The sequence below is a fragment of the Trematomus bernacchii genome, unplaced genomic scaffold (assembly GCF_902827165.1).
Source record: "Trematomus bernacchii unplaced genomic scaffold, fTreBer1.1, whole genome shotgun sequence".
NCBI classification, from domain to species: Eukaryota; Metazoa; Chordata; class Actinopteri; order Perciformes; family Nototheniidae; genus Trematomus; species Trematomus bernacchii.
Window position 1 is genome coordinate 326,575 of NW_022987641.1, and position 23,582 is coordinate 350,156.

Here is a 23,582-nt window from a genome sequence, read left to right on the forward strand (position 1 = left end):
CGCTGCACTTACAAACACAAACCGCTTTCTGTGCATGGATCGCTGTGCATTCGTGTGTGGGTTTTTTGAGACTCCCCTGACGGTGACCCGATTCGTATTGTAATTGTTTCTATCTATAGCCAATCAGATGTCTCCTCAATTCTAAGCCAATCACATGAGTGCGGCCCCCACGAGGGTAGATTTCTTGCGTTCATGACGTAGCGCTTCATGTACGCATTTTGCGCTGTCCGGAGCTGACAGGTCCATGGAGCCTGCCTGCAGGCGCTAATCTCAGGACACTTCCACTCTCAGTACATTGCCACTTTCCGAGCAGGAAATGCACGCAAATACAAGCCTTTATATTGTTAAGGCACATGCCACTTTCCGAACCATTAATGAATGCTTTGTACACAAAAACGGCAGGCAAAACCGTTTTAAATGTGTGTTTCCTGTATGGCAATACAGCTGCTTTATTTATGTCTGGAAGTTGTTGTGAGTGTGGAGGGAGCAGCTACAGGTTAGCTTAGCTTAATCGATCAGTGCGCTACGAAGCCAGTGCTAGACAGTGAACTGTCAACGGGGGGAGCCCCGCCGGTCATTATCGGCCGATATTCACTCTTAATAGTTTGATCGGTCTCTATAAAGGCCGATCAGGAGAGCTGGATCTGATCGATATGGACATAAACGCGAGTGAAGTTTTAGCGAGTGCATGATGAGCTGACGGGGGCGTCAGGGCAGGAGAGAGGGGGAGAGGAGAGAAAAGAGTTACTCCCGTGTTATTAGCCATATCCGGTCATAGTCCGGTAATTACCTGCTAACGGAAACTCTGCTACACAATTCTTATTATTATTATTATTGAAACATGACCGGTAAGTTTCAAATTTGTCCGGTAAAATAAATTCTGTCCGCGGAAACCCTGCTCCGGACTGCGCAACATGCGTATATGAAGTGTCATGAACGCAAGAAATCATACCCTCGTGGGGACGCGCTCATGTGATTGGCTTAGAACGAAGGAGACATCTGATTGGCTATAGATAGAAAAAATACGATACGAATCGGGAGACCGTCAGGGGAGTCTCAAAAACCCACACACGAATGCACAGCGATCCATGCACAGAAAGCGGTTTGTGTTTGTAGGTTCAGGGGATTTAAACGGAAAACAAATATGTGAGGATCAAAAATACATATGTAAAACTTTTTTCTGTATTTGGATTTTATTTACATGTATATGAAACGGAACACATTTGTGTGTGCATTGAAAAACACAAGTGTGGATCCTTCTGTGTGCATGTGTGTATTATGAGACTGTTCTGATCCCATACGTCTCTAGCACCCCCGCAGCCAGAGCTACGAGTGAAAGAACTAAACTTACATGAAACTTCTGTTGGGTTGCTTCAAGTCAAGCTCAGTTTAAGATTCACCCTGTAATAGATGTAGAACATGTGATGGAGCATTACTAACCTGACTCAGATGCTTTGTTTCACCAAAGCATCTAGGAACGCTCCATTGGAAGCCATTTGGAAAAGGGCAGGCACTTTCAAAAATACTTGGCAGGTGATTGGATCAATCTGTGTGGATGACTGACACACAAGAAGAAACAAAAAATGTAAAATAAATCAATGTAAAAAAAAAAAAAGTTTGAAAATAAAATCGCAGGCTTTGCGATTTCATAATCGCATCATTTCAAATTTCGATTTCAAATCGATTAATCGTTCAGCCCTACTGCTGTGTAGTCTGGTCATGTTGCCCTCTGGCTGTCCTCCACACACACTCAACAACAATCCTCTCCAATCTTTGCGTGTGTATTTCTTAATAGGTTGATGTGGAAAATGTGCTGTCAGCCCAAATGTCACGGAAGCAATCAGCCACTCAGACGTCAGATTTCATGCTAACAGATGCTCAGAATAGACCATTTGTCCTAACCCAGGGGTCTGCAACCTTTTTGACCAAAAGAGCCATTTTGCACACTTTTCCACCAATTTGTTTTGTCTGGAGCCGCAAAACATATTTGATAGCTTATAAAGTTGTATATATTGTTACATCAGACCAAAACTTTTTGGATTTATTATTTATTACATTATAGAAAACTGTTTACCTCAAATAAACAAATAACTCTTATAAGGAGAATAAAAAAAAAATACACAGGCCTACTTTAAAATAAATCAACACAGCACTTGGGGAGTCCTCTGCACATTTGAAGGACATTAATATAATTCAAATGGGCCCACTTTGAAATAAATAAAACGTATAGCTGCACCCTAAAAAGAGTTAGGTGATTGAGTTATGACTGAAGATCTTCAGCTGTCTTCCTCTTCCGTGTTCCTCCAATACGTAAAGGCTGCAGCACCTTTGACAACTTCTCTCCACAAATCAAACATCCCGGTAAGCCAGCATCGTTTGCTGTGAAAGCATATAACTCTCACCACGCAGAATTAAACCCTCTGTGTTCCTCCGATACTTTTCTTTTCTTTGATGTATCCATAGTTCGCTCATCAAGCCGGGGGTCAGGTTATTCACCTGCAAGAAAAGGCGCTGGCGCGGGACCACAGCAGGATGTGAAGCATATTTTAGTTGACCTAATTAAAACCGGTTCTTTTTTATTTATGTGTCACAGTATCACCTCAAAATACAAGGTACGAAACATTTTCAACCATGCAGCAAAATATAAATAGTCCTACAAATATTTTTTATTTATTTCCTTCTTATTTTTGTCTAAGCTCAAGGGAGCCAGAGTAGAGGGCTTAAAGAGCAGCATGCGGCTCCGGAGCCACGGGTTGCCGACCCCTGTCCTAACTGGTGGAGCCTTAAAATCGACATTTAGCAACAAGTTCACAGCCCAAAGCTCATGTCACATTTTAATCTGACATTAAATAGATTATACAGTTGTGTGACAGTGGTATGCGTAGCAACTGTGTCATGTCAGTGGCATGGTGCATAAAAGATCAGTATTCATAAATGAAAGAAACACTCTAAATCAGGGATGGGCAACTTGGATTGGGGTGGGGGCCACATAATTTAATGTACTGGCTGCAGATTCACTTGGAACACACACACACAGCACAAATTCCATGTATTGTATGTAATTATTAACAAATATACTAAGTCTGGCATCTTCATTGACATTTTACAATCTTCAGGGAACATCCTCTATAAAGCTCACGAAACAAATATCAGTTCAACAGAAATGTTATTTAATTTTGTACAAGTGGGCATGTTGTATTGAACAGGTTATTTAACAGTGGAATAAGGTGGACAAGGTGTCTGTCTCTGCATTCCCCTTATTCCACATTAAGGGAATGTCAACGCAGCTCGCGACGTAACTAGAAGTCTAGTGGACGGTATCAGTTTTAAATAAATGAATTACAATTGTTTATAAATGAATCTGAGGGCCGCAAAAAGAGGAGGGTGCGGCCCCCGGGCCGCCATTTGCCCATCCCTGCTCTAAATGGTAGAACACTTTAAAAATAAAAGTGTGCTTGAGATAAGGGTGAGACGCAGCACGCTCAATGTGACGCAACCGCCTGACCCACATCTCACACGGGGATATCCCCTGTTAACCACAAGATACCAGTCATCAGGGCTATTAAAGTAAAAGCACAAACACTGACATGTTCCCTCTATTAGTTTTAAGTATCTATGAAGGAGAAAAATAAATAATCGTGTCTCTCCGGGTTCTCCTTTCTCATCAATGACCCCCCTTCCTCTCTTTCTATGGCATCGTTGATGAAGTCTCATTAAAGATGCATACTTTCCACTGGCAGGAACGCAGGGTGACCCAGACTCGAGGCCTTGCGCACACACACACACACACACACACACACTTGCATGAATACACTGATCTGCTGAGGTCAGATCATCAGCTGATCCTGTTAAGTCTCTGAAAACACACACTATGAGAAAAGTAAAGAAACTAAATGATGTGACTCCCAGCGACCTTGTTCTCTCTTTCAATTTCATCAATGGAAGTGTGTGTGTGTGTGTGTGTGTGTGTGTGTGTTGTGTGTGTGTGTGTGTGTGGTGTGTGTGTGTGTGTGTGTGTGTGGTGTGTGTGTGTGTGTGTGTGTGTGTGTGTGTGTGTGGTGTGTGTGTGTGTGTGTGTGTGTGTGTGTGTGTGTGTGTGTGTGTGTGTGTGGCTCTGAAGTGAGGCTCTGAAGTGAGGCTCTGAAGTGATCTACTTAGCAGGAGTGGTTTAGTGCTAAAGAGTGTTAACCTTTTCAACTCCACCCAAACCTTTAAAATGCATTTAAAAGGTATGTTAGCGTTAAAACGACGCCACTTATGGCCTTAAAGATACCATGCATATAGGGAGGGAAGGCATTAAGATATAATGCAACAGAAACACATTTATAAAATTAAATTTATAAGTTAGTTGATTTAATCGAAAGCAGCGGAGTAAAATTGAAAGCTTTCAGCTTGGTTTTTAAAAAGGGTGGCGGCGGAGCTGCAGTTTCTAAGAGTTGGTTTCCATAAAAACTGGACACTAATACCCCTTTCCACACCAGGCTTTTCCCCTTCTAGCTCCGTGCTAGAGCTTTTCTGGTTCAGAACCGGTTCTTCGGTTTAGCGCCGGCTCTTTTCACACCGCTCAGAGCCCGACTGGTGCTGCCGCTGCTGCGTCATGACGTCACAGTTTACGTTGCTGATTTTCTCCCCAACGGAGCTCAACCTCACCAACAACAACGGGCCGGGGACTGCGGCGGGTCGATGATCGGGTTGCTTTAATCATACGAAGCCAGATAAAATTAATAACGACTTCTCCAACTTATACTTTTCTCCAGAGTGCCGTGGTTCATTGTTTTATTATGTGTTTCAGCGGCATTTACCGACCGCTGCAGTGCTGGCTGCTCTTCCCGGGAGTTATTCCCCCGTTAGCTCCGGTTAGCTCACACGGCTCTAAAGTATTCACTGTCTGACTGTCCACACAAGCAGCTGATTACATATCCCCAGTTCCCTTAAGTGAATGTGTGTCAGTCTGAATTGACGCTGTTTGGTGTCACAACGCTGTTATGAAAGTTTCTCTGGTATAACATGGGTGATGTTAGCATAGCAACCGAAGCTAAACTGACTACTTGCTAAGCCGTTTTCTACAGGCACTTTTTACCGGCGTATTTTTCATTATGATTCTACTTGTGATAGTCGGACATGACAACCTGTGCAGCCCATGTATTGATTCCATCCGATAGCTGCTATAATAACAAACAAAACGTCTGCCTGCTCTCCACAATGATCAATAACAGCGAACGGATGGTCAAAGTAAGGTACAAATAAACAATCACCGAAAGCCTGGTTAGTGTTGCCTGACTTTATAAAGCGTGTTTTTTTTTAACAAGTGTGTGGTTGCGTTCTAGTCACTTTACTCAGCACTACTGCTGGTACAACTTTATTTGCCGTACTCGCCTTAACTGTTATCCTCAGGTTAATCTCGCCCCCCTCCGACGTAAGCGTGACGTATGCGGTTCTTCTTGCTTCTACACGGACAACTTTTTGGTGCTCGAAACGAACCGGATTCCGGAGCTTAGAGGCTGCTCCGCTGCGGTGTGAACAGGAAAACCCGGTGCTTTTCAAGCACCAGCACCGAACCGGCCCCGAAACACAGTTGGTGTGAATGGGGTAAGAGTCAACTCACACTGCCGGTGAAATGTCGTCCCTGGTGATGTAGCTCTCCTGTTCCTCTGTCGTTTTTCCCTTTTTTTTAAAGCTAGCAAAAATATCTGACAGTTTCCAGGGGAAATGAGAATAAAATGTTAAAGCCTACAAGATGTCTTGAATATCTCCACATTCACAGAAATCTTGATTTAAAAGAAAAAACAGCACATTCTTGGGTTGAATGTTCGTTAATGAAGCTTCAATGAAATGTAAAACAAGTTGGTACAGCATATGTTATTTGTCATAAGGTGTGGCACAAGAGGATCTTTTTTTAAAGCTACTTAGGATTGTATTGAAGTGCAAAGAGGTGTGTTTAAGGGTTTCATTACAGTTTTTGGTAAGAATTAAACACAAACGCTAGACTCTTGTCCTAATTTATGATGCAAAGATTGATCAGCGTATTTAATCATCCCCCGACACGCCTGTAATCATTGTTTTAATGATATCAATGACAGCTCCAGTTGTGAAGCAAGAGCTTTTCAATCCTGAATCCCACACAAAACAAAACGCCACACCATAATGACATGTTTTTGCAGACTCATCACTATCTTGAAAATCCTTTGTTATGGAGATATAATCTGTCACGATAATGATGCAGCCGAAAGTTTCTTCAGTTCCCTTTGACTTCATGAGATAATAGTTTTTATTTAGTATATGTTGATCCTTCGGTGAGGGGAAGTGAAGCTTCTTAGTGCGTCTAAGAAGTCCTTCACTGTGGGTCACATCTTCTTGTTAACTCCAGTACGAAACAAACTGTTTACTCTTCTCTCTATAATTCATCTTTACCCCCTTCTCTTGTTTCCAGATTGGCGGCCTATGACCAACAGATATGGGAGAAATCAGTAGAGCAGCGAGAAATAAAGGTACGTTTGTTTATCCTTGGTTTGCTCCCTGTTTCTGTTTCATCTCATTTTCCTGTTTGTGTTTTCTTTCAGCGCTCTTCTTATTTTAAAAGTCTTTTTTCTTTTGGCTCCCCTTTGCCAAGTCATTGTGTTTGTCCTCTCTTTGACTTTCCTCCATCTTTCTTCATTGTGTTCAGTTCTTGCTGTCTCTCACCATGCTGCCAGTTCTTTTCCAGTGTTTTCTTTTAACTCTTCCCTCTCTGCCCTCACGGCTGGGTGTCACCTGCCCATCTCTCCTCTCTTCATCTCCATCTCCACCCCCTCCTTCTTCCATCCGTCTTTTCCTCCTCCTCTCTACAGTTTATTTCTCTGGTGAGTATGCAGCGGGGAGGACGTCCCTCTTGTTGTCCCACAGTGCACGTCTGCTCACCCACGCTGTAGACTACTAGACTGTGATTGGTTGGTTTGATCGCTCATTTCAGTCGCCTATCAAAACCCCAGTGTGTTTTCATATCCCCACTCTGTGTTCACACTGTAGCAACACTGCTTTGTGACCGGCTGTTTACTTAAAGTGGACCTATCATGCTATATTTGAATAATATATTGTAGGGCCATACCTATATAAGGTATATTTATACGTTTTTTTTCTTCAAAATACCAAACAGATCATGCATTTTAGCCATGCCTCATTTCGCTCTATTTGCTCTCCTCCAGCCCTGTCTTTGCATGCGCTGCAGCTGACCACACCCCCCTGCAAAGGAGGGGGGCGAGTTACGAGCGTCATGTTACCATGCTGTTACCATGCCACGGCAACCTCTCATTCCCCTGATAGGTGGAGAGTTGGCCATATAGGCGGAGCTCCTCGTTCCTGACGTCAGAGAATTTTCAAATCTGTATCGGTCTGTATCAGATCCGTTGCAGCCCCGTCTTTAGAGATTTGGGTATGGAGGAAAAGAGAGGGTTGTGTTTTCTGACACTTGGTGTGTTCCCTGACACACCGGGGACACATATTCATGTGCATTTTGCATGATAGGTCCCCTTTAAAGTACATCTGCAGCCAGACGGGGGCCTGTGGTGTGAACACACAGCTGGATTAGCTCAGAAACCTTAGTCTTCTTTCACTCCTAGCAGCAGTTTTCAGTTTAAGGTCTTCCGGACTTCTTGAAGGTCAGTAATATCCGAGATTGAAGAAAGACCAAACAGTTTTCTCAGTTATCTAACTGTGTATGTGACCTGTCAGTGCTGACTGTTTATCCAGGACTAGACATAACAAGATCAGGTAGAGAGGTGTATTCCAGTGTCTAGTTCACATGTGCACATGCTTCATGTCCTTCCTGTGTGATTTGCATACTGTATTTAGAAGGAAACCTGCATTCCCAAAAATAACACTACAACATAAGGCAACATATCATTGTTCTACCATAAAATCAGACAGTCAAACAATAATAACAGTGCTAAAAAAGAAAAGATGGCAAGTTATGTAGATGAACATCTAACTAAAGAGTGAAATGTAAAGATGAAGTCAACTTATGAAAACAAAATAGAAGTTATACAGGTTAGTAGTACTAAGAATTGGAGACACTTTGAAAGCAAACCACCTCCTGTCTTTCATTTTTCTAAAGCACTTTGAAATGCCTTGTTTTGAAAGGTCCTATATAAATAAACTTGCGTGGCCTCGTCTTGCCTCCTAAACGTGACTCATTTCATTAAATAGCTCATTGGTTCCAAACAGATCAAGCAGAACTCGTATAAATGACCTGACACTAACCTCACCCAAAATACAACTCCAGTAATGATCTTCTTTTTTTTTAGGACACTGATGCGTTCTTGTTGCTTTGTGATATAACTTTGTAATGCTATCACAGTTCCAGGACATATTAAAAAGTGACATTACATTAGCAACTGATGAGCCGTTTCTACTTTCTGTCCCATCTCTACTCTTACCCCCCCCCCCCCCCCCCCCTTACTGTACCTCCTGTAAAGAGAGGTGAAACACACCACTCAGTTCAATGAGCTCAAAGTCCACACACACACACACAGCGCTGTGACCTTGCTTCTTGGTCAGTGCAGTGATTGGTTCCCAGAGTTAGCAGCTGAAACAGACAGTTTCTCTTGGCATGGATATACGATGTGTCCCCTCCTCAGCCCTATAGGGTGTTAACTGTACTGTTTACTCTTAAATATCTAGATCCACCAATTCTTCTCATACATCTATTCAGCTGTTTGTAAAAAGCACTGATTTTAGCAGCTGATACGGCAGTGATGTCATCATTTAAGTCTTTATAATACTCTAGATTTATTTGTATACAACAAAGTACAATGCTTATTTGCACAAGCATTCTCATTATATGACCGTTAAGCTCATATTGCAAGTTGTAAATCAAATGTAAACAAAAACTCGTTTTTGTTTACATTTGATTTACAACTTGCAATATGAGCTTAACGGTCATATAATGAAAATGTAAAATATGTATTTCCAGCTGTGCACCGACTATGTTTAAATGCATGCACACAAATGCAGAGTAATCCACAATCTCATGTGGGATCAACCACTGAAGCGACATCTTGTAACTGGAGGAGGAGTTGTAGAGAGACTGAATAGCACAGAGATAAGAGCTGTGGCAGCAGAGATGTGTGTGAAGGACTCCTGCTGCGGGAACTCCACCGCCAACAGGAACTTATTGATCGGCTTCTTTCAGCCCTGCATTGACACACACACACACACACACCTCTCCTTCCCTTCTCCTTTCTCACGTTTTCCCTCTCTGTCTCAAACACACATACTTGCACTCCGTATTAGCTCATTGGTGTTGCTATCTGTAGATAAGGGCCCCCATCATGCCTCTGTATCAGACCATTTACTGATAACACAGAACCCGATTGACCTGTATGTAAATATTGTCCGATCAGATTTAACTGGACAGCACTGTTATTTGAATGAATGTGAATCACTCATTTGAAAAGTACAGTATACACGGGTAGTTTCTCTGTACACTGATAATGCAACCCTCCAGTAGCGCTGGGAATAGTTTGAACGTTTTCAATACCGGTACAGATATGATTCCTGATGTTGTTGTGCTGATACAAAAAATAGAAATACTTTTGATACTACACTGTCTTCAATACTAGAGCAGTACCAGTTGCCTGACCTCAGATATAGCTGCTTCCTCATAGAAACCACCACACCATCTATACTCCACTTTAATTAAATGTTTTCCCCTTTCACATGAAACTAAAGAAGCCAACACTTGTGAATGGTTGTTAATGTTAAAACTCTTCATAAGATCAGGCTAAAACATTTGACAGAGTAATGTAGTCTCAAAATGAATTACGATTTAGTTTGGATGGGGCTGGGCAGAGTGCGTTTGTCTTCACATGTTAAGAACACCTCATCAAAACTAAACTATTGTCAGGCTGCTCACCATAGAAACCAAGTCATTGCCGTACTCACACAAAAGCAAACGCACACCTTTTTAAAAATGTTCAATTTCACGAGTGCTTTCCCGCTGTCGCTCACAGAGGAAGGCTGTCCTGCACCACATTTGATGTCAATTAATCATTTAGAGCTAACAATAAAAGTTTCAGGAAAGTTTGTCAACATGGCTGAGAGAGCAGTCTCACACACACAGATGCACAGATGATGCGTGTGGGTGCAGCATAATAAGGAAATGACTAGTTGGCACAGGAAGTCAGCGTGCCACGGGGGTGTTAGAGCCTGGCTCATACAGCGCACACAGTGCCATGTTGAAGCTGATGGAGAGAACCTGGCTGGAGGAGGCTGCTGCAGACCTCTGAGAAATGACGCATGTTTTCCCTTTATCCTCGTGAATTCTTAAATGAATGTTCACATTCAGACCCGCTTAATGCAATAAAGTTCCGAACAAGCACTCCAGATCAGTAAAGTCTAGTGTTTGTGAGTAGATGCAGTGAAATGGAGAATAGAGCCAGTAGCTGTGTGAGCCTGAATGCACGGCGTGCCTCCTCAAACACTGACTGTGTGTGTGTTCATGAAGGCATTAAGTGCATGAGAAGCCTCCTGTAGATCCTGTGTGTGTCAATATGTGTTTATTAATAATCTGTTTATTATTGACTGTGTCTCTCTGTCTCCCCCTGCAGGGCTTGAGGAACAAGCCAAAGAAGACGGGACATGTCAAACCTGACCTTATAGACGTGGACTTGGTTAGAGGTGAGAACCAATTGTGTCTGTTTTCAATCAAAGTATCCTTTGTTGTTAAATTGTTGCGCGGTTAGACTGAATAGATACTCGAGAAAGAAATGAAGAATGAGAGTAGATGAATAGAAGAAGGTTAAAAGAAGGGAGATCTGCAGAAAAAACCTACTGAAGGAGAAGGAGGCTCAGAAAGATAATGCTGAATGTTAAAATAAAGTCATTGTTCTCGTTGACCTAATGTCATTGTTCTCTTCCTCTGAAGGTTCGGCCTTTGCAAAGGCCAAGCCAGAGAGTCCGTGGACGTCCCTGACCCGGAAGGGCCTGGTCCGAGTGGTCTGCTTCCCCTTCTTTTATCGATGGTGGATCCAGGTCACCTCCAGAACCATTTTCCTCTTACTGCTGGCTCTCTACCTGCTGCAAGGTATGTGTGCAAGTGTTTGTGTGTGTGGTTTATTATTTGTTACCAGACTGTTGCAAAATTGCGTATCATTTGTTTTTTTAAAGGGACTATGACGTTCAAGACTTAAGAGGCCAGCTGCTGCATCGCCTTTTAACAATATTACTGATGAATTTAGTATCCATGCAGGAATCAGTCCTCAGATGAAATCTTTAACCAAGGAGCTATTTCACAGGACGTTCAGCAGCTGATACTCTGCGTCTAATCTGCAGTTTTTCTTAAAATGTCTCTTTTTAATCCTCCTCACTTCCTGCTCACTTCCCACACATGCAGCATAAAAACACACACACAACTTCTCTTTGATTTACTACCAGATTCAGCAAGCGTTCATGGCTGCGAGGGAGCGGAAATATCAAACACACACAATCGCAAACAAAGAATTCTGTTAATTGGTCACCTGTTGTGGCTTACACGTCAGCAAACAGTTGCTTAATACCACACGGACACAAAGCAACACATGCATCCCACGTGACACCTGATGAATGTGAGTCCCACAGTCACTCAAACTTTAGATCCTTTTCCACAAACTCCCAGAATAATACGTGGATCCCTAGCATCTTGACCTCCTTTCCTGCAGGATTGTAGTCAAATGCACATTGCATGCCTGTGTGGGACTAATGGAAGTCCATGTGATTGAAGCGGTGTGACTGAACCATGCAGTAAATGTGCAAGCAGGGAAACCAAAGCTGTGAAGAGCTTCAGAGTGTTGGTGTCCTTTTTAAATAATCTGTGTGTAATGTTGTAATGAAGGCCATTTGTCCTCCTCTCCTCTGCAGCGGCAGCAGCAGTCCTGTATGTGATCATCCCACAGCCTCATGGGATACCAGCCACCGAAGTGTTTGGAGCCATCTGGCTCATGTTGCTGCTCGGCACCGTCCACTGTCAGATCGTCTCCACCAGGACGCCCAAACCTGCCTCCAGCAGCGGGGGGAAGAGACGCAGGTAGGCGGAGGAAAGAAAAGAAACAGGGAGACCTGTCCATGGAAAACAGTGCAGAACGTGACAAGTGACCGAGAGAGGGGAAGGAGGAAGGATAGATCCAGCAGAGAGAGTGGGAGAAGCTGTTGCTAGAAATAGATGAATTATACAGAAATGGAAAAAATATGAAAATATTCGAGGACACAACACCCAGAACATGGGAACATGGAGAGAAAAGTGTGAGCTAGAGAAAGAGAGGAGGGAAGCTGTGGAAACAGAAGAATGAATAGGTCTGTTTGTCCTGCTCTGTGCTCTCTGATTCCTCTCTCACTGAATACAAGTGTCTTTACCATGGAGAGACATTCTGTCAACACACTGGTTTCACATTTTCATTCTGTGTGTCATTCTAACAGTTATGTTCTTTTATCAAGAATCAGGCATAAAGTAAGGCATGATTGTGTAAGAATCTCTCCATGATAAATCTAATGTCACTGGTTGGACAAATGGGATGTGTGTGAAAGTAGAAAGTAGTTTGCTCCCCTCTATGTGAGTGTTTTTTAGTTTTTAGAAGCGTAGTTTGTGGTTTGAAGCTTGTCAGTGTGCGGCTGCTGTTTCTGGTTCACGATGATTGAAGACAATTTTCAGACTCTTTGGGAAGAAAATTGGAACATGCCACAGTTTTGGAAAGGGTTTTGAGAGTGAGCGAGGAAACGGTGTTTGCTCCTTCACTGAATCCGCCTCTGGTCTTTATAAGAGGAGAGTCATGAAAGATATTTACACAAAGCTCATTCTAGTTCTCTTACATTTCTGTCTCTTTTCCTCTTTTTAGTCTTATTGATATTTCCTCTCATAAAGAAGCAGAAGGCAGAATCTAATGATTCATACCCAGCCATTATTCTACTTTATTTATTAGCAGTGACAGATGAAGGCTTTTTTTAGCATCCGGTTTATATTGCTTTCTGATTTGAAAATCAAAAGACAACGACCCAGTTCTTCCCCACTCTTTGTCCTTTAATCAAATCTTCAGGGGGCAATTCTGCAAAAATCTTAACTTTTATGTTAAAATCCTGCCAAAGTTCGACATTGAACAAAAAGTTCTTCACAGAATTTGTTTTAAATGTGATGTTCCCACATCAAACCTTTTTGAAGCTGGAATAGTTTTCCTTTTTAGTGATTTTTTTTTTTAAGCCAAAATATTGGCGAAGTCCCGCCCATCTACTTCCCATGGGACCTTATTTCGGAAAAATTATGTATTGAAGTCAATGGGGAGAGAAAGATTATCTTTCGACCCCGTTTGAATTGTGCCACGAATTACACAAATGGAAATGATTTGTTAAGATTGACAAACATCATGTCAGAAAAGTCACAGTTTGTCGTAAAACTGTTGAAATATAAGACTATGAAAAATAGGCAACTAGAAAGACTACAAATCCCAGAATCCCGGTCCCGCATGCTGGCTCTTACGAACCGACTAACTCCCCTTGTGTGTATGAACAGCTCTCAACATGCCCAGACTTGTAGTGATTTTCACCTCTTTTAATACTTTTCGCCTCATTCTGAAAGAAAGAAGTGAAATGTGCCAACGTGACGGCCTTCTTGGTGTGTGGTGCGAGACGGGAGATGTAGTTCATTGAGCGGTTTCACACAAAAAAAGTGTTACTTCACATTTTTACCACACATTTAAAAAAATTTGACTTGCAAAATTATCTTTTAAATTGACAAACATCATATGTGTAATTCGTGGCACAATTCAAACGGGATCGAAAGATAATCTTTCTCTCTCCATTGACTTCAATACATAACTTTTCCGAAATAAGGTCCCATGGAGGTCCACCGGAAGGGGAGGGACTTCGCCTCTCTATGGAGAAACATGAGATGACTAAAACATTTCTTAATATTAAATTGCCTCTTATTTTGGAAAACTAATACATTTAACTAACAAGTTTTTTTTTTTTACAAAAACATCCACTTTTGCAGAAACCAACCTAAAAGAGGGTTTTGGTAGAACCAGCCTTTAACTGTATCAGCCTGTGTCCAGCGGGGCCTGGGGTTTAGTTCCAGCTCTTTGCTCTTTAATGACTGCTGGTTAAAGGACAGTAGGGGGAGGCAGCCCGGCCCCGCGGGACACCCTGCTGTAGCTCAAAGTCTTCTTAGTCTTCAGGACCCTCTAAGTCTCTCCACCTTCTATTCTTTCCAAACTGAAGGAAGTTGAGGAAGGCCTCTCAGATGGAGGTGCATAGGGAAGGCGACGGGTCTAGCACTACCGATAACACACAGGAGGGGGCGCCACACTCCCACTCAGCCAGCAGCACATACAGCCTGGGCACTCTCTTCCAAGATTTCTGGCATGATATCTGTAAAGCTGGGTGTGTATTTCGTTTCACAACTTCCTAAAATGAGATGATGTGCAAAGACAGGACCGGGGTTCAGTTCGCTAACCTTTTCTAGCATTAACCAATTGAAGGTGTAATATGTGTTAAGTCCAAATCTAGACTTTCATCAAATAATGACATTTTGTTAAAAATAATCTTACTAAGAACTGAACCCCAGCCTGGACTCAGATCTAACCTGGGAGTCTTCAGCTGCAACATCTCCTCCTCTCCTCTCACATCTGTAGCTCTCTCTCAAAGGTTGACCGAACACATCTGATGTTGATAAGCAGCATTGGACCATCGGCTGTTCAACTTTAGGTTCCTGAAATACGTATCCACAGAAAGAATCTAGTACTGCTGGTTTTAGTGAGGGACGGAGGGACTTTGCAGCTGATTTTGACGTGCATGACTGATGACCAAGCTGTGTTCAGGAGAAGCATGGCCCGTGTTGATTTCCTTGAAAAAGATCTAGGATACATTATCTAAAACCATAAGAATAGATCGTCTATCATTGGAAATGTATCTTAACTTTCTCTGACAGCAGCTTCCTCCCCATGCTTCTCCTCCACAGGCTTTCAGCAGACTGCAACACTGTGGAACGTTCCAGAGCACTACATCTGCCACACTCTGTGCCCTTCCTCCTCTGCCTCTTCCTCTCCCACAGTTCATTACGCGCGCCACTGGTTGTTCTCTAATTTAGAATCTCAACTATCTTATTTATCGAGAGGTTCTTTTTCACATGTATCCTACTTCATGTTGCATAAGACTCATTCATAAATTCAATAAACTAAAGGGCACAGCGTATATCAAAATATCTTTTTAAAAGGCAGAAAAATAAAACATCTACATTCAGTAAAACATATTTGTAAAAGTGTTCATGCTTAAGACACTTACGCCTAACCCATAACGTATTATTCTACTGAATGCTTCTACAGGATGTGTATTGTGTGAATGTTCCACAGTGTTGTGTTTGATGCATGCTGTCAGTGTCTGAACCTGTTAGTCTCTCAGCTGGGTTTATCTAAACCTCTGTCCATCCATCTGTCCATCTACACGTCTCTTTTCTATCAATCTTTTCTTTCCCGCTTTTCTTCCACCCTTCCCCTTTCACTTACTCCTTCAGATCTAAAAAGTCCAAGCTGTCCATCGACAAGTCCACAGAGACGGACAACGGCTACGTGTCGCTGGACGGCCGGGTGACCAATCGCAGCAGCGAGGAGGGGCTTCAGCTCCACGAGCAGCGATGCGATTCGCTGAACAGGACTGACGAGGCCTGCTGGACCTCTGTGGTCCCGCCCGTGCACACTCAGCCCCCCCTCAGCACGGGGCTGATACTGGCCAGCAGCAACAAGGTGACCCAGAGACACAAGCACTGCTACAACTCTCTCAGGATTTGCTGACATTTTCCAAAAAGAAGAAAAGGTCCAAGGCACTCTTCCTCGTGCCTTTGGCCTTTTTTATTTTTCTGACCTTACCAAAGAGCGTCTTTATGACACTTGTTTGAACCTCCGAGCACTCCAGACCTTTTCTTTTTTTGTCTAATGTGTGTTCTGTATTTAGGAGCCAGCTTCAGACGAGGCGTCCAGTGAGGAGGACCCTGAGGCGTCCTACAGAGCTCTCCGAAGGGGGGTGGAAAGAATGAACAGCGACTGTACGCTCAGAAACCGCAAGAATACACACCACTACAAAAAACACTACGCTGTGGAGGTAAAGCAGCTACAACAAACAGTAGATGTTGTTTTCAACTTTTCACGAAACGGGAGGCTGTGGCTCAGTGGGGTAGTGCGCTGAACTTTGAATCGGGGGATAGCAAGTTTGAGTCCCACTGCAGTCAGCATGTCGTTGTGTCCCTGAGACACTTCACCCCACAGTACTGAATGTATGCAAGTCGCTTTGGATAAAAGCGTCTAACAAGTGTCATGTCATGTAATGTAACGAAACAACAATCCTCTCCTCTGTTTGACAGGACGTCCCCAAGTCTGGCACCAGCTGCAGTTCCAGATGTTCCAGTCTGAGGACTCAGGACTCGGAGAGCACTCGACACGAGTCAGAGACAGAGGACCTGATGTGGGAGGACTTCCTGCACTGTGCCGAGTGCAGGTCCTCCTGCACCTCAGAGACAGGTCAGAGGAGCTGGACCACATACTCACAGCTCGTAGTTTGATACCTGCTCAAATCATTTCAATATGTTTCTGTTGTTCCTGAAACTCATGCTGTCACTCTGTGACTTCACAGAGGGAGAAGGGGGAGGGACGCCTGTCTGCCCCCCGGCTAAAAAGGAATACAGAGACGACCCTTTCCATCAGGTCTGTAAACCCTCCTACATGTGGCCTGGATGGTCAACATTGAATGTTTAGAAACGTTTTGATGATTAGCAAATATATAGTTATCCAAATGACTATTCATTTGTTAGATCTGACCTGATTGAAACTAAATTAGTCATTTAAGCTTTTGGAACATATATTTAAGATTTGATTTTCAACCAAATGTAGCCCTGTTTCAACCCAGACATCTTCTGACCTTCAAATAACTGAGACATCTTGTTGCTTTCTAGTCTTAAAAAAAAAGTACTATCTTATCTTATAAAAGAACATATCATTGATGTTTCCTTTTGTGTATTCTTCCCCTCAGGGTCACTCCCCCTGGCTGCACAGCTCTCACCCCGGTCTGGAGAGAGTGAGCGCCATAGTGTGGGAGGGGAACGACTGTAAGAAGGCTGACATGTCTGTCCTGGAGATCAGCGGCATGATCATGAACAAAGTGACTTGTTCTTCCTTAATAATATGAATACATAAATACAGAGCGGTTATAGAAGGTACTCACTTCTGTCGTTCTGCTTCACAGGTGAATCTCTTCACTCCTGGTATTGGTTACCAGGTCTTTGGGAACCTGGTGTCAGTGACGCTCGGCCTCACACCTTTTGCATACAGGTATCATATCATAAACCCTCTCAATAACTGTAGTTTGCCATTTCCACTTTATTAACAGGAAGTGTCGATACACATGCATCTTAACTCACGTCAGTCTCTGTGGCTCTGCAGGCTGGCTCAGTACCGGGACCTGGATCAGCTGACGTCTCTCTCAGCCAATGAGCTGCTGTCTGTGGCTCTGGGGGGCGGAACTGGATCAGATGCCTTGGTGATCACCATGGTAACACTCAGCTTCCTGGTGCGTGTCTGCCTTATATGGCTCTTCTTCTTCCTGCTCAGCGTGGCAGAGAGGACTTACAAACAGGTGAGACAGAAATGGATTTGAATGGACCTAACAGTCTGAACTCTCCTAGCAGGTCTGATATTGTTATGAATGTTGTTCTGCTCGGTTCAGAGGCTACTGTTTGCCAAGCTGTTTGGTCACCTGACTTCAGCCCGCAGAGCCAGGAAGTCTGAAGTGCCTCACTTTAGGCTGAAGAAAGTCCAGAACATCAAGATGTGGCTGTCGCTACGCTCCTACCTCAAGGTACGTCTCTCATGATGCTCACATCCTTTTCAAATGCACTGTGCTGGTATTCCTGAGAGTGACAATCACAATGGGCTTTGTTTTCCTGGATACAAATTGCATCCATGCTTTTTCATTTCTGTTCACATTTGGAAGTTGGGTACATTCACAGCTGTTTGGAAGCTGTATTCCCAATAACTGTTGGATGTGTTGCAGAGGCGGGGTCCTCAGCGCTCGGTGGATGTGATCGTGTCGTCGGCCTTCCTGCTCACTCTGTCTGTCGTCTTCATCTGCTGCGCACAGGTAACTCCTCCAGAGGGCAGCACATGGGACTGGGTGGTTCACGAGTGCATTGCGGTCTTCCGGAATGTACACATAGTGGCTTTGGATAAATCAGAAGGTCTGGAGTGAAGCCCACCTCTCCTCAGACTGAACAGTACTTCCTCTCCCCCCCCCCCCCCCCCCCCCCCCTCAGCTGCTGCACGTCCACGAGACCTTCCTGGAGTGTCACTATAACTGGGAGCTGGTGATCTGGTGCTCCAGTCTGTCTCTGTTCCTGCTCAGGTTCGTCACGCTGGGCTCTGAGACCAGCAAGAAGTACAGCAACACCTCCATCCTGCTCACTGAACAGGTACACAGAGATACATGCACCCCCCCCCCAGCAGACTCCTCTCCACACACTGACACCCACTCTGTGTTTCTACAGATCAACCTGTATCTGAAAATGGAGAAGAAGCCAAACAAGAAGGAGGAGCTGACCCTGGTGAACAACGTGTTGAAACTGGCCACCAAACTGCTCAAGGTGCCTCCACAACTCCTTTATAACTCACTCTGAATGAAGTGTTGAATACGTCTCATCCTAACTGTCTCTCTCTCTCTCCCCCTCTCTCTCTCCCCAGGAGTTGGACGCTCCCTTCAGGCTGTACGGTCTGACCATGAACCCTCTGCTCTACAACATCACCCAGGTGGTCATCCTGTCCGCCGTGTCAGGGGTCATCTCCGACCTGCTGGGGTTCAACCTGAAGGTGAGCAGCTGTTTGAGAGGTCAGAGGTCAACCTCAGTCAATCAGACAGTGGAACTGGAAGCTTTGAGATGTAACCACAAGCAAATGAGTAAAGAAGAGCTCTGCTCCATCCACCTCTGCCTCTGACTGACTGAAGACCACTGGGACTCAAGTCTCGGTGGTCACAACTCAAGATCATTTTTGCTATTTAGCACAATCTCACACAAAGTCTTGTATGACATGTTGGCCCCTCTGACCCTGCAGCTTTCCTAACCTCTGCTTCTTGTTCCAGCTGTGGAAGATTAAATCGTGACAGTGAGCAGAGGGGGCGGGGCTTGGCTCGCTGACTGACTCTCTGATTCGTCGACTGACTGAAAGACCGGGGTCTCCACAGACCGATCCTCTCACCTCCAACGGTCCCACTTTGTGCAATTGGAAAAGCTATTTATTTACCCACTCAGTGTTTTGACTTTGATTTGAACTGTAGTTTGTTTATGATGCTATATTTGACCTGTCTACAACAAGTGTTAGTATTATTCAGCATGAGTCATGTTTCTAACATGACGGGTTAGTTCTCATTTGAAACCGTTTCATTTCAGCTCAGACGTGAAGGCGGAGAGCTGTGGATGGGATGTGATGTTATTATTATGTTTGTGTTTTATTTGCTTTAACTGAGAGTTATTATTTATATGCTAAGTAAATACTTCAAAACAAAATTCAAACCGTTGCGACCCTAAAGTCTGTTAAACGTCTTTGTCCAGTGGTTTCTTTATAAAAGAAAGACATTGAATCAGAATGACCCTCTGGTTAAATGCAACCTAATGGTTATATTTAAAACATTTATTTAAACCACAGCGTATATCCTCATAAAAGTACAGTTACAGTTATTATCTGAACTGTGGCTGCTTTGGTTCTGTTCCTGCCATTTGAGAAATGAACCTCTGTTCATACCACAAAGTTACATTTGATATATGTTATGCAGGTACAGTTATTTGTTTGCTGACTTACCAGAGATGCTTTTGTTTGGCATTCCTCAGCACAGCAGAGAAACAATCCAAAATAAGACGTTTCACTTCCCGACCCATATGGGTGGGTTTGACAGTATTTCTACACATACAGGTGTTTTGTAGGTGGTCACATGTCATTATCGGGTATAAATGACCTCTTTTAGGAGCGTGTGCAGACGTCAGACTCTGCACAGCACACTGCTTCCTGGTGTAGTAAACGTACAGTAAGATGACACCCTTCTGTTTCTGGGGAGCTGCACACAGACTCTCTCTGTGGTGAGCGCAGGCGTTTAGGAGCTACTGTAAGTCTCTAAATGCTCTTTACGGATACAAAGGAGATATTGCTGTCCCACAATTCCTTGCAGCACATTGAACATGAGTCACATGTCTATAACTTCCTCTGAGTAATCATACATCCTAGAGTAAATCTGTTTTCCTTTTCTTAGTCCTTATACATTCTTTCTTTGACCCTCATCATATTTCCCATCAACATCCAGAGAAGTGAAAAAGTTATAAAAGATCATTTTTATACTGTTTGACTGCAGTATATCTCAAATCAATCCTTATGTATCGTCCACTCTTTCTCTTTTCTTTAAGTACAAATTATTTTCTACATAATACCAACGAGGGAATGCAAGTTCTTTTTTTCTTTTTTTTATCTAAAAAAATACTGTTTGACGCAAATTAAAAAAGGTTTATAAGTGCCCGAAATATAAATGTATATTCCGAACAGCATTAAGAGTTGAGCTCCTGAACATCCGTTGTCTCAGTGTCACTCTTTGATGACATCAGACACCCATCAGGTGACCCGTTTCAGAAATGATATGGCTGATAGACGGTAGATGAATTTGCATGACTGTGATCTTTAGTGAAGCCTCTGTCTGTCATATGTTTATAAACACTGCAGTCAGGACGTGATAAAGATATGCACTTTAATAACAGATTCAAAATGGAAGAATAAAAGTTACATCTTGTTTCAATGTCAGGAGATTTCTATTTGTACCTCACCTGCTGACGGAGTACCTGCTCAGAACACTCTGGAATAAACTCCACAAGGTACATGAAGAGATGAAACCACAGAAACATCTGGACTGTGACTCCGTTTGCCTCGTGTTAGCTCTCAGACTGAAACTAACTTTATTCATACAAATAAAGTAATGGTCTTCAGTGTGTGTGAGGGGGGGGGGGGGCGACCAAAGTGCTTACTTTAATGTTTGTTTTTGTCTGCTGGAAAAAAAGAATGTATTTGCAGCATTATGCTTTAAAATATATTTGTTTCCCTTTGGAAATACTTTAAATGTATTGTGTGCTTTTTGTTCGTTCATTTGTAAAGGTTGTTTCTCACGTTTTAGAAAGAGCGCGTTTTACTGTTTTTAAGGAACAAATACATTTGAAATGTACGTATGAAAATGAATCTAGGTAAAGGACTCCGTTTTCATTTTGTTTTTAAAGAGTCTGAATATTTTTTGTGATCTGGTCTGTCCACAAGGTCTTTTTTTAATAAAAATTTAAATAAATGGATGTTGATTCGGTGAGTATTTTGTTTTTGCACATTTCATTTAGATACTTAACTATTTAAAGGTCCCATGTTATGCTTTTGCGGTTATTACCCGTCCCCTTGTGTGTTATGAAGCTTTTTCTGCATGTAAACGGTCTGCAGAGTCACAAACCCTCTAAGTACACCCTGTAGTGAGTAAAACTCAGACAAGAAAACACAGAAAAGACCTGTCTATGCTGCCCCAGAACGCCTCGCTGCAGATTTTTCTTTTTCCATTTTTTCCTTCCGGGGCATACTGACGTAACGAAGTCCAAATGGACCAATTGGTCCAAATACCGACTGAGCTAGCTGGACTATCAACAATGCTAAAATAGGCCAAAGTTTAGAACTTCAGATGGAAGGGCGGATTGCATTCCGCTTGCAAACAAAGGGGTACAGAGTTTGATTGAAGGGCAATCCGAAAAACCCTTCTCTAGGCTTTCTCGTTTTGCCCTAGTTTTAGGATGTTCACATTTACTCAATGAACCAAACCTGGAGGTGAAAGGTTCAAGGTTTTGAAACAACTGGTCTGAATGATCTAGGATTAAGACACCCTAAAACACTACAGCCCAACGTGGGGCTCGAACCCACGACCCTGAGATTAAGAGTCTCATGCTCTACCGACTGAGCTAGCCGGGCTAACAACAATACTAACATAGGCCAACATTTAGAATTTCAGATGGAAGGTCCGATTGCATTCCGCTTGCAAAAAAAGGGGTACAGAGTTTGATTGAAGGGCAATCCAAAATACCCTTCTCTGGGCTTTCTCATTTTGCCCTAGTTTTGCCGTGTTCACATTTACTCAATGAACCAAACCTGGAGGTGAAAGGTTCAAGGTATCGAAACAACTGGTCTGAATGATCTAGGATTAAGACACCCTAAAATGCTACCGCCCAACGTGGGGCTAAAGCCCAGGTAAAACACTCTGTCAGGAGTTGGATTTGAACCCAGAAGTACGTTTGCTCAGGAAGGAGCTAGTCCTTCTGGCGCCTTTTAAAAAAATATTTTATTATCAAAAATAGACATTTAACAGTTTGAATGATCTAGGATTAGTGGCAACACATAATCACATCTTGTGCCCTCTGGGGTCATTTTTGACCCCGTCTAGCTTGATTGTTATTTAAAGCATAAAATACAACATGTCAATCAATTTTGTGTTACACCTTTAGTTTTGCTTCAGTCCAACCCATTACCACACATTTTTCCCTTTGTTTTAGAATTTAGGGCCATAAGACCTTATTTATATGAAATGTTACCGTTTTCTGAGTTAAAAAATAAATGAAACTATTTAATAATTTGAACATATCGTATTTTCACAATTTCTCTTATCACAGATATGTCTAAGTTTAGTGAGGTTGCCCTTTTTGAATAATTTATATTTTTTAAATGGCAACACATAATCACACCTTGTGCCATCATGGGGTCATTTTTTACTTTTCTGTGTTACGCATTTAATTGACAACCATTTATTTATTCCATTTGGAATTTAAGGAAAATTAGACCTAATTTACATGAACTCTTACCTTGTTTTTGAATAAAAATACATAAAATCCCCAATTCTGACAATAGTAAATGATTACAGTCGTGTGTTGATAAATCATGTGTTTCAACATTAGCATAACCTGACATATCAAACATATCAACGTGCCCTTAATGTGCCCTCAGTTGCATGCAGGGCAGGTAACAATGGTGTGATCTTTGCAGATGTATGCATTGCATCTTTGGCACATTTCGTTGTTTTGAAATCAATCTGGCGATTTTGGGCTTTTTGTCATCCCTGTTGCTCACAGCAGCATCCCGGTGCAGAGTGCTCATCAGAAGAAACATTTTCTGTTTTTTTGGGTGATAGGACACCAGAGCATGGGTCTCTGTGAAAGCAAACTTCGATGAGAAACGAGCCCTGTCCGCTTTTGACACTAGTGCAGGGGGAAGCTCATGTTTATTTCTCCTTACTGTTCCCACCAAGGGCATGTGAAGTAAAGAAGTTGTCACATATTATCGTTTTTCCCTGGAGACCTTCTGTCATGTCAAGAACAACTCGCATGCCCTGATTTTTTTCTGACGTCCCACCAGCAGGTTTGCCAGTGTATATCTGCATATTCCATGCGTAGCTTGACCTGGCATCACATGCTGCCCATATTTTTATCCCATATTTCCCTGGTTTGCTCGGGATATGTTGCTTGAATGGACAGCGACCTCTGAATGGGACCAGGC

The 23,582-nt window shown here is 42.9% G+C and overlaps 1 protein-coding gene and 1 non-coding gene across 4 annotated transcripts in view; one reads left to right on the top strand and one right to left on the bottom strand.

Moving 5' to 3' along the window:
* The window catches only part of LOC117484932 (putative homeodomain transcription factor 2), a 43,353-nt gene extending 22,001 nt beyond the window's left edge, over positions 1-21,352 (top strand). Inside the window, exons 3-21 of one of the 3 annotated variants that reach the window (XM_034133425.1) lie at positions 6,431-6,488; positions 6,828-6,839; positions 10,584-10,653; positions 10,901-11,059; positions 11,872-12,037; positions 14,218-14,379; positions 15,509-15,737; positions 15,946-16,092; positions 16,352-16,508; positions 16,621-16,691; positions 17,017-17,145; positions 17,230-17,315; positions 17,427-17,619; positions 17,710-17,841; positions 18,037-18,123; positions 18,296-18,451; positions 18,527-18,622; positions 18,720-18,845; positions 19,117-21,352. In XM_034133425.1, the coding sequence (XP_033989316.1) occupies positions 6,431-6,488; positions 6,828-6,839; positions 10,584-10,653; positions 10,901-11,059; positions 11,872-12,037; positions 14,218-14,379; positions 15,509-15,737; positions 15,946-16,092; positions 16,352-16,508; positions 16,621-16,691; positions 17,017-17,145; positions 17,230-17,315; positions 17,427-17,619; positions 17,710-17,841; positions 18,037-18,123; positions 18,296-18,451; positions 18,527-18,622; positions 18,720-18,845; positions 19,117-19,137 (2,257 nt within the window). In that variant the 3' untranslated portion in view covers positions 19,138-21,352. The remainder of the gene's footprint in view (positions 1-6,430; positions 6,489-6,827; positions 6,840-10,583; positions 10,654-10,900; positions 11,060-11,871; positions 12,038-14,217; positions 14,380-15,508; positions 15,738-15,945; positions 16,093-16,351; positions 16,509-16,620; positions 16,692-17,016; positions 17,146-17,229; positions 17,316-17,426; positions 17,620-17,709; positions 17,842-18,036; positions 18,124-18,295; positions 18,452-18,526; positions 18,623-18,719; positions 18,846-19,116) is intronic. The other 2 variants (XM_034133426.1, XM_034133427.1) reach the window with 2 other exon arrangements.
* Positions 21,353-21,934: 582 nt separating this feature from the next.
* trnak-cuu lies at positions 21,935-22,007 on the bottom strand. Its single transcript has one exon. It is a non-coding gene; the product is annotated as a tRNA-Lys (tRNA).
* Positions 22,008-23,582: the final 1,575 nt, after the last annotated feature.